Genomic DNA, 14,362 nt, shown 5'->3' with positions numbered 1-14,362 from the left:
AGGAATTTCCATAGTTTGTTTTCTAGAGGCTTTTCAGCTGCTTTTCGACCGGCTTCAATGGGGCCTCTAGTCTCTACTTTGAGCGCTTTTCTGTCTTCCTTAGACCGCTGTCCATTCGCCGTTCTTAGATCCCGGACGTAAGTAGAGTTGAAAAATGTTCCTCTATGCACTTAGCATATTTTTTCCTCGATGATTTTAGTCGATGCTGCTACATTGGTTTGTATAATCTCGTTTGTCTGCGGCTTCTGCATATCGCGATCGAGGAGTGGCATATTGCTAGGGCCATGGCCCAAGCAAGTCATCTAGGGGCTCGGCCTAATGTAAGATTGATGGTCAGCTCGATAGTACTCAGGGTCAAATACGGCTGCGGATATGTTACGGCTTCTATAGATGCAGATTTAGCACATAGGTCCCGAAACGCCCAACTCATCATGAGCAATAACATTCCTAATGATATATGGAAAACCCTGAACCCCAGCCGTATTGTATCTGGAACCCCGACTTCGCAGAAGAAGATACATACTCGGGTGATTAAGAGACGATAGGGCGATATATGCACAGCCATTAATGCCCGTCGGATCATGATTAATGATACTTGCAAATTCACTGATGACACGCCTTGGCTTCCATGGCTTATCTGGTGGCCTCTCAATCCAAATGAGGGTGCTCTCGCGCAACTCGCACAGAGATTCACGAAAATGCACGTTCAAATAGCCACTGCTGCAGTCTTTCATGACTATTACAATGTGTACAAAAGGCTCAATATCAAGCTCACGTGGTGTGTTTGGGAAGCTGCGTGTTGTGGCAAATCCTTTCTACCGGAATGATTTGGAGAATCGAGCTAAGGAAATTGGACTTGATATCACCAATCCAAATATTGGGTTTCCCGTTATTGGGGACTGGGATAAGACCCATGCATCATTAACGCCTGATCTGGAGCCCACTGAGCACGAACGAACTTCGGTCACGTCTTGGTCCAAACGGCATGGATGACCCGTATCACGAAGGCGGGTATTGTCAGGGGTTTCAGCCTACTGGGGGACTAGTGGAGAGATATGTCTGGTTATCCTTTGAAACCATTCAAAAGATTCACGAATGTCACAGCGGATAATGGAGTGGCGACACTGCATGGTTGACAGATGATAAATTTTCTCGCCTTGAACCTGCTGAGGAGAGAGCAGTAGTCATAAGGAATGCAACAGAAAGTTCTTGACTGTGTTTAGTTCACTAAGCACCATTACCAGTGCGGTAATGAATAGCTTATAGCCCCGATCGGCGATGCCGTCGATTGTTTGAAAAAATACCCTGAACATCATTGTCAAGTCAGGCCACTTAAAAGTTATCTGCGCTTAATCCGTGCGGGGATCAAAGGCACTTTCTTAAGTTTTAGAGGTTCTGGGTTCAGTGAAGAATTTGTGCGTGTCCATATGCTGGTTAGTTATTCGATGCGACCTGAGACGGACCCCGTCGGGGGCCAAATGCGATTGTCATGGATGTGAAATTATATTAACACACCTTCATATTATCACCACAGACCGTCTATGGCTTCCACGGCTCAAACGGCCCCACTTGGTTTATGTACCTTTCGGCGCTATTTTAGATTCGTTGAAGGATCTCTCATGCCCGACTCGTCTTTCACTCTGTTTTCCTGTCCTCTTGCATCTCGTACTCAATTGCGTTATCTTTGAAAAGGGACATGAAGGTAGCCTGGTTGGCCATAGTAGCGGTTGCTGTCGCGCAACAGGCTCACGTCGGATCGGGTAGAGTCATTCAGGGCCACAAGGCTTCACAGAACCCCAGAGTTACAGAATGGCTGGGGGTCCCTTATGCGCAGCCACCGGTCGGCAAATTGCGATTCACATCGCCCCAAGAATACACGCCCAGGGGTTTGCACGTTGCCTCGGAATATGTGAGATCCCACTCTTCCCTGTTCCTTATTTCGATGAGCCTTAGCCTCATTACAGAGTCCGCAAAACTGCCAAAATGATGTCCTAACTTTAATATCATATAGGGAAAGTAAGTGCCCTCTCGACCAAGGATTGGGTTTGCAGTTAATGGAAAATTATAGCCAATGCATGTATTCGGTGTCCAAGCTGGTCGACTATCCCGATAAAACCCCGCAATTTGACAGTATATTTGAAGCCTTCGCAGCCATCAACAACAAAACCCAGAGTGAAGATTGTTTGACCTTGAACATTTGGTCCAAGCCAGACTCAAGTCAACTCAAGCCAGTCTATGTTCATTTCTACGGTGGCCGTATGTTTTTGCTTCGTTCTACTGCCTGCAATGGCCTTGATCATGTCTTCTCCATCTCGGCTCATACTTCTAACACTTACTACAGGATGGACGAGTGGCACAACCGATACTCTTTTCTATTATGGAGGCGGATTTGCCGATGCCGAGGATGTAATCGTCGTGACGGTCAACTACCGCATGAACATCTTCGGATTCCCCGGTCTACCTGGACACACGCCGAATCTGGGCCTACTGGACCAACGCTTGGCGGTTGAATGGGTGAAGCAAAATATTCGTGCATTCGGGGGAGATCCGGACCGCATCATCATATCTGGCCAGTCCTGCGGAGGTGCCTCTGTTGACTACTGGGCATATGCCTACCAGTCCGATCCGCTGGTTGCCGGTCTCATCTCGCATTCCGGCACAGCTCTCAGCTTCCCGACCAACAACAAAACAACTGCCGCACAACATTGGTACACAGTTGCTGCCCAGCTCGGCTGTGGATCTTCAGGGGATGTCTTACCGTGCATGAGAAAGCAGAATGCTATTGCCATGCTCGCTGCTGCTAGTGCAGTCAAAGTTCCGACCACAAACCCTGCGAGGAAAACTCCAGCATTCCAGCCTACTGTAGATGGTGTGACTGTTTTTGAGAACTACACTCTTCTTTCACAGCAAGGAAAATTTGCCCGTGTAGTGAGTTGGCTTCCATAATCTGAAATATACCTCGACTGGGGTTTATCCTTGCTAACTGCTCCATTCCCCCACGCAGCCTTACTTGGTCGGACACAACGCAAACGAGGCGGGATTCTACAAGATTGCGGCCTATGCACAGGGATCTATATTGGCGGATCAGCAATGGGATGACTTCAATATGCAGACTTTCTTCTGTCCATCTAATCTCGAAGCCGCAGACCGAAGTCGCAGACACACACCCACTTGGCGGTTTCAATATAACGCAGACTGGGATAATACTCGTCTTTACCCCACTAGTGGAGCGTATCACGGTGTTGAATTTAACATGATCTTTGGAGAATCTGCTGAAATCACTGGCATTGACGAGTCCGATGCACAGTCCCAGCTGCAGGAAAAGATGCGGTCGACTTGGGGCGCATTCATTGCCGATCCTCAAAACGGATTGAAGGCATTGGGATGGCCAGCTTACAACCCAGAAGGTGAGCCCAAGAGGACTCAGACAGCATAATCTGCTTTCTAATATTGTTTCAGCCCCGACTCTTGCCGAAATAGGTCTCAATAACGATCCTGGGATGTCTTTCGCAGGCACCAAGGACTCGGCGCAGCGATGTGCAATTCTACTAGCGCAGATATAAGTCAATCTGCAGTTGCGTTACCATTTCTCTGATGTATTCGCGCACCCAACAAGGCGTCATGTCCGTAGTATATAAATTCTCTCTGTGGAGAGTCAGCCTGCGAGTGATTTCAATAATTAAGAGACTGCTCGCAAGCAGGAAACATTGACGAAAGGGTCTCAATTTCCCGCCATGCCAATGAAGACAAATAAAGCAAAATAAGAGTATGCCATTTTCGAGAGTTGAAAGCTCAATCATACCGTCAGACATATAAAGTCCCTAGAAGCGACCCTCGAGGCCGATTCTCAGGCTGGCCCTTCTTTGCCGAAAGTGAATCTAGTCGGATCACACAAGTATCATGAATATACATTTAACGCAAGATGATGCGGGTTCAATTTTCAAGATTCGGCTTGCGCATTTCTGAGTGCATATATTTTTTCCCCAGCCGCACTTTCGACCCACCTATGCGGACTACGTACTAAGATCCTGGAATTCGAATTCCGTCGCTCATCGGCGCGGCTATAAAAGCATTTGCCGACCCACCAAATTTTCGATCATGTCTGAACGCAGGACCTCCTACAGAATATGAGTTTCTCAAGACAATCAAATGACATGAATTCCTGGCATCTAGTCGGACTGGTATCCTCATTTCCAGATATCAGCCTAGGTAATGGCTGCAAAATCTTACCAGGGTGTAAGACTCTTGGCATCCCCAAGCCAGAACATGCCGACCAAGCTAAATTGAACCGACTATCGGATTTAAATGATCAGGTACTGGTCTTCAAATACAAGGGATTCATTCATGCCATTGACAATGTACGTTGAAGATTGGGATTGTTGGCTTGGTTCTAATGCTGACTATGTTTAGCAATGTCCACACTCATCCTTCCCACTGAAGCAAGGCAACGTATTTGACATTGAAGACCTAGGAAATTCCAACGGAGCCGGCATCAGATGTTTCAGACATGGTTGGAAATTTGACCTTTTCACTGGAAATGGAGACAGTGGTAGTCATAAGCTAAACTTGTGGGACATTGAGCTACGGGATCCTCCAACTCGAGGGAGTGGGGAAATTCTTTCAAATGCAGACAAGGAGGTTTGGGTGAAGCGACCGACAAAATCTTGATTCGAGAAATTAACATTTGGAATATAAAATCAGGTGAAGGTATTCATTACAGCTGTTCTAGAGCCATCGTATTCGGTATCGATATAGATATTGACGACGAAACTACGTCGCTACGGACAGGAAGCCAGGAAGCAGGGTAAATATTTATTAATCATTATCTCGAGATCTTCTAAGGAACAGGAAGAAGCAAAAACAAGAGATAGCCTAAATAGGCTATCGAACAAAGAAATCTAGGAAACGTGTGTGTCTGGGGAGTAAACTGTTTTAAAACTCCTCTGTATACTCGGTGTTTGACTGCGGTAAGAATGTCCTCTGCACCACTGGAGTGCTGAGGCCCAGAAAAAGCTCAACTGGCTGTTCCCGTGCACTCCAATAATGCCCCAAACGTCATACCAGCTCACATATCTTCTGTGAAACACTTCAGGCACAATTACTAGGAAAATAGCCAGGTACATACATGCACTGTAACCAAATTCAAATGCTCAAATTGGAATAAACAAAACTAGGACACATTCGACTTTTTGATTTGATAATTATCAATTGAGACCCGCGCAGGTATAGTTGAACTCGCAGTCAACTTTCGCACTGCTGCTCAATTTTTCCCGGAGCCTTTTCGCTGCCAGCCCTCCAATATCAAGCATGCTGCCTCCGTTTTTCATTTCAAGCACAGATATCTCCACTCCAAGGTTTTGTTTCCACCAATTCCGTACTTCGATTGCTACCAGAGAATCTACACCAGCCTCTGTGAGCGTGAGTCCAAGGTCCAGCGGTTCTTCACTCTCTCGCCGCATCAGGAAGGCTGCCACACGGTCTCGGAGCTTTCGAGCCAGAAATTCTGCAGCTGCAGGTTGCTGGAGTAGGGCCGGGTCATCGTTAATTTCCGAGAGGAATGATCTCAGTCCGTTACTCGTGGTCTCGGCTTTTGTAGAGGTTGTCTCGATGTTCCGATAGATGGCCATGCGAGGGTCACGTTTCCAGATGATGTGGTTCTCTGGGTGCATGATGGGTAACTGACACTCCGACATTTGGGTGACTTGGCTTGGGTTGTGAAACACAAGACCAGTTCCCAGGTCCTCCATTCTGGCAGGGTATGAGACTGAGGGGCTGGATGATTTCGCAATAGTCAACTGCAGTGTATCGAGGAAGTCCTGTTCGGTGATCAGTCGGGTTGATCCGGCCTGCATGGAGACTTTGACAGCGGGATTTTGGCTGATGAACCCCACATCATTGATTGCGCAGATATCTTGGACCGATGCTTTCAATCCTTGAGAATGTCGATACTGCGCGAAAGCGTCGAGGAAGGTGTTGGCAGCAGCGTAATTGGCCTGTCCATAGTATCCCATCTGACCACAGACAGAAGAGAACATGACGAAGAAGTCAAGATACTCGTTTGGCAATACATTGTGGATATTCCAGGTTCCATGCACCTTTGGTTTGAGAGCAGTGTGGTAATCCTCGAGACTCATGTCCAAGATTCCCACGTCGCAGAGGACCATCGCCATTTGCATGACACCGGCAATTGGCACTGGCGCTTGCTGGATGGCATTCTTGACGAGTACGGGATCGGCGACATCTCCCGCCCAGGCTTGTACTGTGCAACCCCTTGCTTCAAGCTCTTGGATGAACATCTTGTCATTTTCTGACGTCCCCGCAGAGCGCGACAGGAAAATGAGATACCTGGCGCCATGAGTAACCATCCATGTAGCAATGGCCCGTCCCAACCCGCCCATTCCACCGACCAGGAGGTAAGCTCGATCTTGTTTGAATGATGGCGTGGGTGTCTCTACAGTCCATCGAAGTGCTCCTTGATCCTCCGGAAACTTGATGACGACCTTTCCGATATGGGACCCTTGTTGCATGTACCGGAAGGCGTCTTGGACCTCATTGGCGCCGTAGAGAGTGATGGGATCGATGGGCCGGATGTGGACCCCATTGTAGAGATGCAACATCAGGTTCATTAGCCTCATGATCTTGGTGGGGTTGGTGACAATGTATCTGCTCAAGTCAATCCCGATATACGTGCGGTTGTCTTCAAATCTATCAAGAGCCAGCTGGCCTCGACCGATCATGTCTCTTTTCCCGATTTCAATCATGCAGCCCGATGCGGCTACACACTCCCATGAGGCGTGCAACAACTCCCCCGAGAGAGAGTTCAGTACGCAGTCGACGCCTACACCATTAGTCGCTGCCATGATGTCATCTCGAAAGCTGGTATTACGCGAATGGAAAATCCGATCGCGAGGAATGGCATGCTCTTGGACTAAGAATTCCACCTTGCGTTCACTACCCACCGTGCAGTAAATGTCCAGTCCAAGCCACCGTGCTACATTGACAGCCGCAATGCCGACACCTCCCGTGGCTGCATGGATGAGGATAGACTGTCCGCGTTCAAGACGTGCCTTTTCAACAACACCAAGGAGTACCGTGACATACGCGGCAGACATGGTCGCCGCATCCTCAAAGCTGAGGCGGTCCGGTATCCGCAGAGTGAAGCATCCCTGTCTCTGGACCTCCGTCGCCAGACCAACCGTGGAAGCTCCGATATATACAACCCTGTCTCCCACTTCGAGATGGTCAACGTTTGCGCCGGTCTTGCTAACGTATCCAGCCCCCTCCACGCCAAAAATAGCATCCTTTGAGGCATTATCCACCACGCCCATGGCAACAAGCACATCTTTGAAGTTCAATCCAACAGCTTGCGTTTGAATCTGCACTTGATCTGCTCCAAGCTCAGGTAGAGCACATCCACTCCAATACAGAGATTGTAACAGTCCATGGGTCCCAATCCTCAACACCTTTGTGGCAGGTTCTGCTGCCGTTTCTTTCAAGGCCTTCTTGACTGGGTACCAGTGGTACCGTCCAACATGCACAGCACCATTAGCCCAACAGTACTCCATGTCTGGATCGAGGTCCCCGTCATCCTCATTGTGTTGTTGCAATTTGTTGAGGACATCAACCACAGCAACTGCCGCTTCCAAACTAGTGTGAGATTCCATTTCAAGAGTGCTGAGGGGCATTGCGAGCTCCGAGCGGATGGTTCGAGTCACCCCAAGAATCAATGCTGTATGCGGATCGTTCGATTTTATCTGCGTCAGAGGTAAAAGCCAAAGAACAGATGCCTGTTGCAGAGTCCCAATTGTATGAAGGAATTGATCCCAGTCTGCTTCGCTTGGGGCTTTCAAGAAAGGTTGATCAAGGTCAAGAAACGATATCAGATCCTGGTCCGGGATAGTATGCTGCTCATCACCCAATTGGCAGTGCATCGTCTGGTATCCTTTTTGCTGTAGCAGTGTCTCCACCTTGAATGCCAGCGGATGGATTGCGGATGGGCCAGAAAGGAGCGTAATAGTTCGGGAATATTCAACCTCGATTGCTGGCCGGGCCACGATATTTGCATTGAGGTGATACGGCTTCTTATTATCAAACTTGACCGTCTCGCACCCGTTAAATCCTGCAGAACGCAGCCTTGTATCCCATTCTTCAGGCGAAATGAAAGGTTTTTCGTCGCGGCCGTCTGCTGCCCCGAGCCACCAGCCCGAGAAGATGCCCTTTTCAAGTCAGGATTTCTTTCACTTGCATAAATGAAAAAAGGACTTACCATGATATAGCCCATGCTGTTTCCAACTGCAGTTATCAAAGCTTAGTCAATATTTTTGTCACAACCTTGGAAAGCGAAGCCTAAGACTTACCTGGAGAGAGCTCTTGTAAGAATAGCCGGCCCTGAGGCTTCAGTAAAGTTCTGACATGAACAAGCGTATCATGCAGAATGGGAGTGGCATGTAGAACCTGCAAGACATTTAGCGGGATTATTCCAAAAGAGTGTTGTGGTGCAGTTCTCACATTGGAGGCAATGATAAGGTCGTACTCCTCGCGCTGGAACCCCTGCTCCAGCGGATGTCTTGAGATATCGAGAACCTTATACTCGATAGCCTGGTACTCTGCGAACCTCTTATTTGCAGCTGGAAAGAAACCAGACGACACATCTGTAAAGGTGTACTGCAAATAAAGCCGTTCCCCATACGACGAGCGAAGGTGTTCAAGAACCTTGGCAGTCAGCCCACCTGTGCCAGCTCCAATCTCGAGTACTTTCATCTGGGGTTGCATATGGCCGAGGAGCTGGAAAAACTCGCTGACGTCCCACATGTCGTTGGCCCAATTATATACATTTGACAATGTCCCATCATTGATGACGAGGTCGAGGAAGTCCGTTTCCCCCTCAAATATGTTAACCAGCTGATCATATGCCTTCCAGATTGCGATTCCAATATCACCACAACCGATCGCCTTGCATTGCTCAAGAATCTTGGGAATCAGCTTGCGGCGATCTTCGGAAGCCATGTTGACCAAGTCAACCGAATCCTCGGCCAGAATGTAGCCGGGCTCTGCCAATCGCGCACATTGAATCCCCAGCCACTGCCTATACCGCTCAAGATGTGGCTGCGCTGTTGAGACGCCTTGTAAGGCGATGTTAGACTCAAGAGCACAGAGCACGTAGAGTCTCTCGCCCAATATGACTTGTTCTCGGATATCGTAAATTGGTCTGGTCAGTTTGCCACTGTCGAGGAGGGAAAAGTCGGGTTTCCATTCCAAAGTGACAGCCATTGGCTCTGGGCCATCACTGTCCTTCTCTAGGCATATATGCACCGGATCTTTCAGGTAGAGGAGCAAGTCCCCGTCTTCCCCGATCCCGTACAGATGACCACCAGACGAATTTTGACCGCCGCTCGTGGAGGAGATATGGATCTTCTTACCTGTGCCATGGCCGACATAGATCTCTCCGAGGAATTTGGGTAGAGGGAGGTATTCAACCGTGCGATAGTCACCCTTAAAGATGGCTACTGTCAGTGCCTGGAAGGCCAAGTCCAGAGTGATTGGGTGGAGAGGGTATATGGATTCGGATGCTGTCTCAGGTTTATCAATGATATCCACCGCGGACCTGGTCTCGGTAACGCCAGCGGTGATCTTTTGGAGGCCTGTGAAACAAGGGCCATAATTCAGTCCGACACGGGCACTGGCTTCGTACCAACGGGTTGATGAGACCTTTCTGGGGAGGGTCTCCGCTACCTTTTTGAAGGCTGGAGGTGGCGTAGACGCACGACCGATTCGTACTAATCCAGAGCAATGCTTCTTCCACGTTTCTCCATCATGCGATACGATCAGGAACTCGTACCAGTCACTATTGAGGCTTGTTGTCAGGCGCTGAGGGCGAAGAGTTGTAACAATTTCGGTCGCGGCGTCTTCCTGAAGAAGTAAAGCCTGATGAAGATCCACAGACTTCACAGTATAGTCCCGTGCATCGCCCTCGGTCAGCTGGAATGCGGCTTCGCCAGCTAAGGCAATGTAACAAGCAGCTGGGAATACGATATCCTTCCCAACCCGATGATCCCTCAGCCAAGGAAGTTCGTAAAGCTGAAGATTATTTCGCCAAGCTGGGACCATATCAGTTCCTTCCAGAGTCCGAATACCCAACAAGTCATGTGGAAGGTGCTTCGGGAATCGCCAATTGCTCATCACTCTTGACTCAACCCAGTAACTTTTTTCGTAATGAAATGGGTATGTTGGCAGATCTGGTAGCACTATAGCATCGGTAGGATCTGAATGAGCTCTGATATCCGCACCTGCTGTAAAGAGCTGGCCTATCGTTGAAAGAAACGACTCTGTATCGTTCTTATCGCGGACCAACGTGGGGACATAAATGACTGTGGAGGGAAGTGGTTGTGTGATTTGGCTTAGTGCGCCTCGCAGACTCGAGTGTGGTCCAACCTCCAATAGAACCAACTGAGGTGTTGTAGAAACCATAGACTTGACAGCGGCGTTAAAGAGAACGGGATTTTCCAAATTCTCCTGCCAGTAGTGCGGGCCGAATTGAGACGCCTCGGAAAGTACCGTTCCGCCATACGCACTAGAGTAAAATGGGATTCTGGGCGGACGAGGGTCAAGGTGGCTAGCGACCAGGTCACGGTATTTGTCTCCCAAATCACCCATGTGGTCTAATTTCTCGGTATTAGCATCAAGCTTTGTGAGACTGCTCAAATGGGTATTGAAGCCTATACCGGAATGATAAGCCATTTCCACCTTCAGTCTTCTAACGAATGTGTCCTCATTCGCCTTCTTGATCTTGGCCATAACCGTCTCTAGAGCATCCACATTCCCTGCCAAAGTCACACTGGATGGACTGTTTTCACAAGCAACACTAACTCCCGAAAGCAAGAAAGCAGCGGCTTCTGCCTTACCTAGCCCAACGGCTGCCATCCCCCCCTTCTGCGGCGGGTCCTTGCAGACATGACCGCGGTAGAAGGCAATGATAATGGCTTCTGTCTTCGTCAAAGATCTGGCTGAGTATGAAGCGGCTATTTCGCCACTGGAATGCCCAACGACAGCGAATGGCTTGACACCCCATGATTCTAACAGGTCTACAAGTCCGATCTGTAGAGCAGTACAGATTGTTTGAGAATATTCTGGTTGTGACAAGACGTTTGCATCATCTGTGTGGCAAAGAACGTCTGTTGTTTCTATAAGTATAGTCCACTTTTGGTAAGTGGCTTGATATGTGTCAACTTACCTTCAATAGACCAAGAGGGTGCATGTTCAAGGGTCTTTAATACACGGTCCATGGATCGAATATTCTCTAGGAAAGATGGAAACTCCAACATCAAATCACGTCCCATATGTACCCTACACTCCTTAGCAATGACACGCGATGACAACATTGGGAAGACCGAATAAAGGAAGGAAGACATACCACTGGGCTCCTTGCCCTGTAAACACGAAGGCAATTTTGTTCAAATTCCTGCACGGCGCTGGGGCAGTCTCAGACAGCAGCTGACTCCCATTTGAGACACAGAAAGCTCTGTATTTCAGTCGCTCTCTTCTCTCAGAGAGATTATAAGCAATTTTTCTCAAACGATCGGGGAACTTGGCTAGATAATTTTGATGGTTTTTCACCATCGACTTTACAGATTCCGGATGACCAGCGGAGAAAATCAGTAGTTCTTTTGTCTGGCTGTGGTCATTGACCGCTGGTGGGATTGACTTTGGTCTTCCAAGGTTGAAGGAGGCAGCCGAGTCCAGAATAAACTGGATGGCAGAGTCAGTGGCGGTTGTTATCTAGTACAGAGATTCATCTTACATGGACGTTAGATCCACCAATGCCGTATGAGTTCACACTCACTCGCTCAGCACGATCCATGGGCCATGGGCAAACCTTCACCGGGACTTGTAGCTTTGCCGTTTTCCATGGGACTATAACTATTAGCAGGATATGGAAAAGCAGGCATAAAGCAACTTACTCGCTGGATTGGGTGTCTTGAACTTGATATTCGGGATGATTGTCTGGTGTTCAAGCGAGACCACCGCTTTGATGAGACTCGTGAGAGCTGCGGCGCCTTCACTATGACCCAGGTTTGGTTTGACCTGCGACCTTGATAAGTTTTCATAAGGCTACATGGTAATCCATTTATCAACTAAAAAATACGTACCGCGCCAATGTACACTCCTTCCTTGCCGAAACACCTAGCAATTGCCTCTGCCTCGATTGGATCACCCGTGGCTGTCCCCGTGCCGTGTGCCTCTACCATTGCGGTCTGAGAGAAGTCTAGGCCAGCAATCGAATATGCCTCACGCATGGCTGCCTCGTGAGAGTCGGCATTCGGGGTACTGAATCCGGGTGTCCTTCCATCAGAATTGCTGGATGATGCTCGAAGAATAGCCCGTATGGGGTTCCCATCTCGAATCGCCTCGTCAAGCTGCTTAATATATATTGCTGTGACAGCTTCTCCGCGAGCATAGCCGTCTGCAGCTGCATCAAATGACTTGGACGATCCTTCAGGGGATAGTGCTGCTTGAATACTCATGGCGACCGTCATTCCAGGTGCGAAGATCAGGTTTGCTCCTGCCACGATCGCCGAAGTGATGTTGCCTCTTTGGATCTCCTGCATCGCCTCATGTAGGCCAACTGCGGCTGACGAACATGCGGTCTTCACCATCACACTGCACGTGGTCAATATACATACGCTTCCGGGAAAGGGACGAGATATGGCTCACCTGGGTCCCTTTAGGTCATATTCGTATGAAATCCGATTGGCGATTGCATAATCCAGCGCGCCGATCAGTCCGTAGGAGCTGTTGAAACTGGCATCCTTTTGTCGCATATCCTGCCAGTCCTCTCCAAACAAGCCCACATATGTTCCAATCTTCTTTCCCCGCCAATTTGTCTCGCCGGCGCTTTCGAGAGCTTCGCGAACTACTTCTAAGCACAGTCTTTGATTAGGGTCCAGGTGAGAAGCCTCGGTCGCCGTGATTTTGAATGTAGTGGGATCAAAATTTGACAGATCGGCGTCAAGGAAGTAGCCCTGTCGCGTGATTACTGTGCCTTTTTTGCCATGAGGGCTGAAGTGGGCGTCGACATTGTATCGATTGGGGGGAACAATAGAGCGAGCATCTTTCTGCTCGATGAGGAAATTATAAAGCTCTTCCTCGTGGTGAATCCCGCCAGGCAATCGCATTCCCATGCCGCAGATAGCGATAGGGACACTCGACCCTGAGGGTATTGGCTGGAACATATTGAGAGTCTGGAGAGTCAATAGAGGGTCAATGGGTGGCGAGTCTTGGAAACAAGAATTTGAGCGGAGGCAATGAGAATTCGAGTTACGCTCAAGTGCTCTGATAGTTCACCTTAAGTGATAATATACTAGTCAGTATTTATAGCCTCAATTGACTGAACAAACTTGGAAGTTGGGTAAAGCTAGACTATGTGCTCCCCCGCCCCTTAGTACTTGCTTTCATCATGGCTCTTCTATGCAAAGTTTACTTTCCTCTTTCCGTGATCGTAGTGGATTGTATGTACTGTACTACGGGCGGAGTATGTTGATCATAGTGCCTTTCGCCACGCTGCGGCCCACCCATACACGGGAGCGGATGGGTGCGCCATGCATTCTTCATAGAGTTTCGAATACACCACACAATCAGCCATTTCAACCACCCAACATGCCTAAATATGTCAATTTCGATGAAGATCGCATGGCTAAGGCGTTCGCAGCCACAGTGAGCCACAAAAAAACCCAATAGCGCGAAAATAGCGCGTGAATTCGACGTGTCTTATCCTACCCTTCCCAGTCGCGTCAAAAAGGCTAAATCGCCTACTACACCGAAGGATTCGTATCGAGTACCCTTTGCGCATACCAGGAGAAATTCTTGATTAGCTGGATTGCCAAAATGTATAGCTGGAACCTTCCTCCTACTGTAGCGATCGCACAATCGTGGGCGAATCGCACGCTCGCCCGATCGGGCTAGCCGGATCAGTAGGTCAGCAAGATGTGGGCATATCGCTTTATAGCACGTCTACTAGATCACCTATATCTTGTGCTAGTAAAGCAAAGACTAAAAATCGAAGCGAATCCAAGCTGAAGATGCTGGCTTCCTCGCGTATTGGTAGGACTAGCCTCGTAAGTGTTAAACAACAATAGCCCCACTCCCATTAATTACATAATATTCTGCCGGTAAGATTTCCTCCCAAGAAAGATTAACCATACAGCTATTATGGCACGATTATCACTCTAGAAACTTGCTCACTAATTCGAAGATCTACCCCCTATCTCAGAGTAGATTTTCAAGCAGTAACATAGATGGTTTTGACCCCTTGTACCGTGACTTTGTGAGCCATTAGGTAGGCGGTAAAGCAAAAGGTGGGCGGTGT

General features: G+C 48.6%; 3 protein-coding genes across 3 annotated transcripts; 2 read left to right on the top strand and 1 right to left on the bottom strand.

The window, feature by feature from the left end:
* Nucleotides 1-1,696: 1,696 nt before the first annotated feature.
* N7458_003382 (CAZyme family CE10) lies at nt 1,697-3,563 on the top strand (the record flags this gene model as incomplete). The annotated part of the gene is made up of 6 exons (XM_056906765.1): nt 1,697-1,909; nt 2,012-2,016; nt 2,069-2,256; nt 2,342-2,928; nt 3,005-3,407; nt 3,460-3,563. 6 exons carry the CDS (start codon nt 1,697-1,699, stop codon nt 3,561-3,563), a joined length of 1,500 nt encoding a protein of 499 aa, XP_056770872.1.
* A 564-nt stretch (nt 3,564-4,127) lies between these two features.
* On the top strand, nt 4,128-4,668 carry N7458_003381 (Rieske (2Fe-2S) protein; the record flags this gene model as incomplete). The annotated part of the gene is made up of 2 exons (XM_056906764.1): nt 4,128-4,358; nt 4,411-4,668. 2 exons carry the CDS (start codon nt 4,128-4,130, stop codon nt 4,666-4,668), a joined length of 489 nt encoding a protein of 162 aa, XP_056770871.1.
* Nucleotides 4,669-5,204: 536 nt separating this feature from the next.
* On the bottom strand, nt 5,205-13,229 carry N7458_003380 (type I polyketide synthase; the record flags this gene model as incomplete). The annotated part of the gene is made up of 10 exons (XM_056906763.1): nt 5,205-8,216; nt 8,267-8,292; nt 8,358-8,454; nt 8,509-11,180; nt 11,231-11,343; nt 11,411-11,745; nt 11,798-11,910; nt 11,958-12,081; nt 12,147-12,657; nt 12,712-13,229. The coding sequence occupies 10 exons, from the start codon at nt 13,227-13,229 to the stop codon at nt 5,205-5,207; spliced, it is 7,521 nt and encodes a 2,506-aa protein (XP_056770870.1).
* Nucleotides 13,230-14,362: the final 1,133 nt, after the last annotated feature.

Source organism: Penicillium daleae (assembly GCF_028827525.1).
Source record: "Penicillium daleae strain IBT 16125 chromosome Unknown utg000002l_segment0_segment0, whole genome shotgun sequence".
NCBI lineage: Eukaryota > Fungi > Ascomycota > Eurotiomycetes > Eurotiales > Aspergillaceae > Penicillium > Penicillium daleae.
Note: the sequence above shows the minus strand (reverse complement) of the source record. Positions and strands in the feature narration are given on the sequence as shown.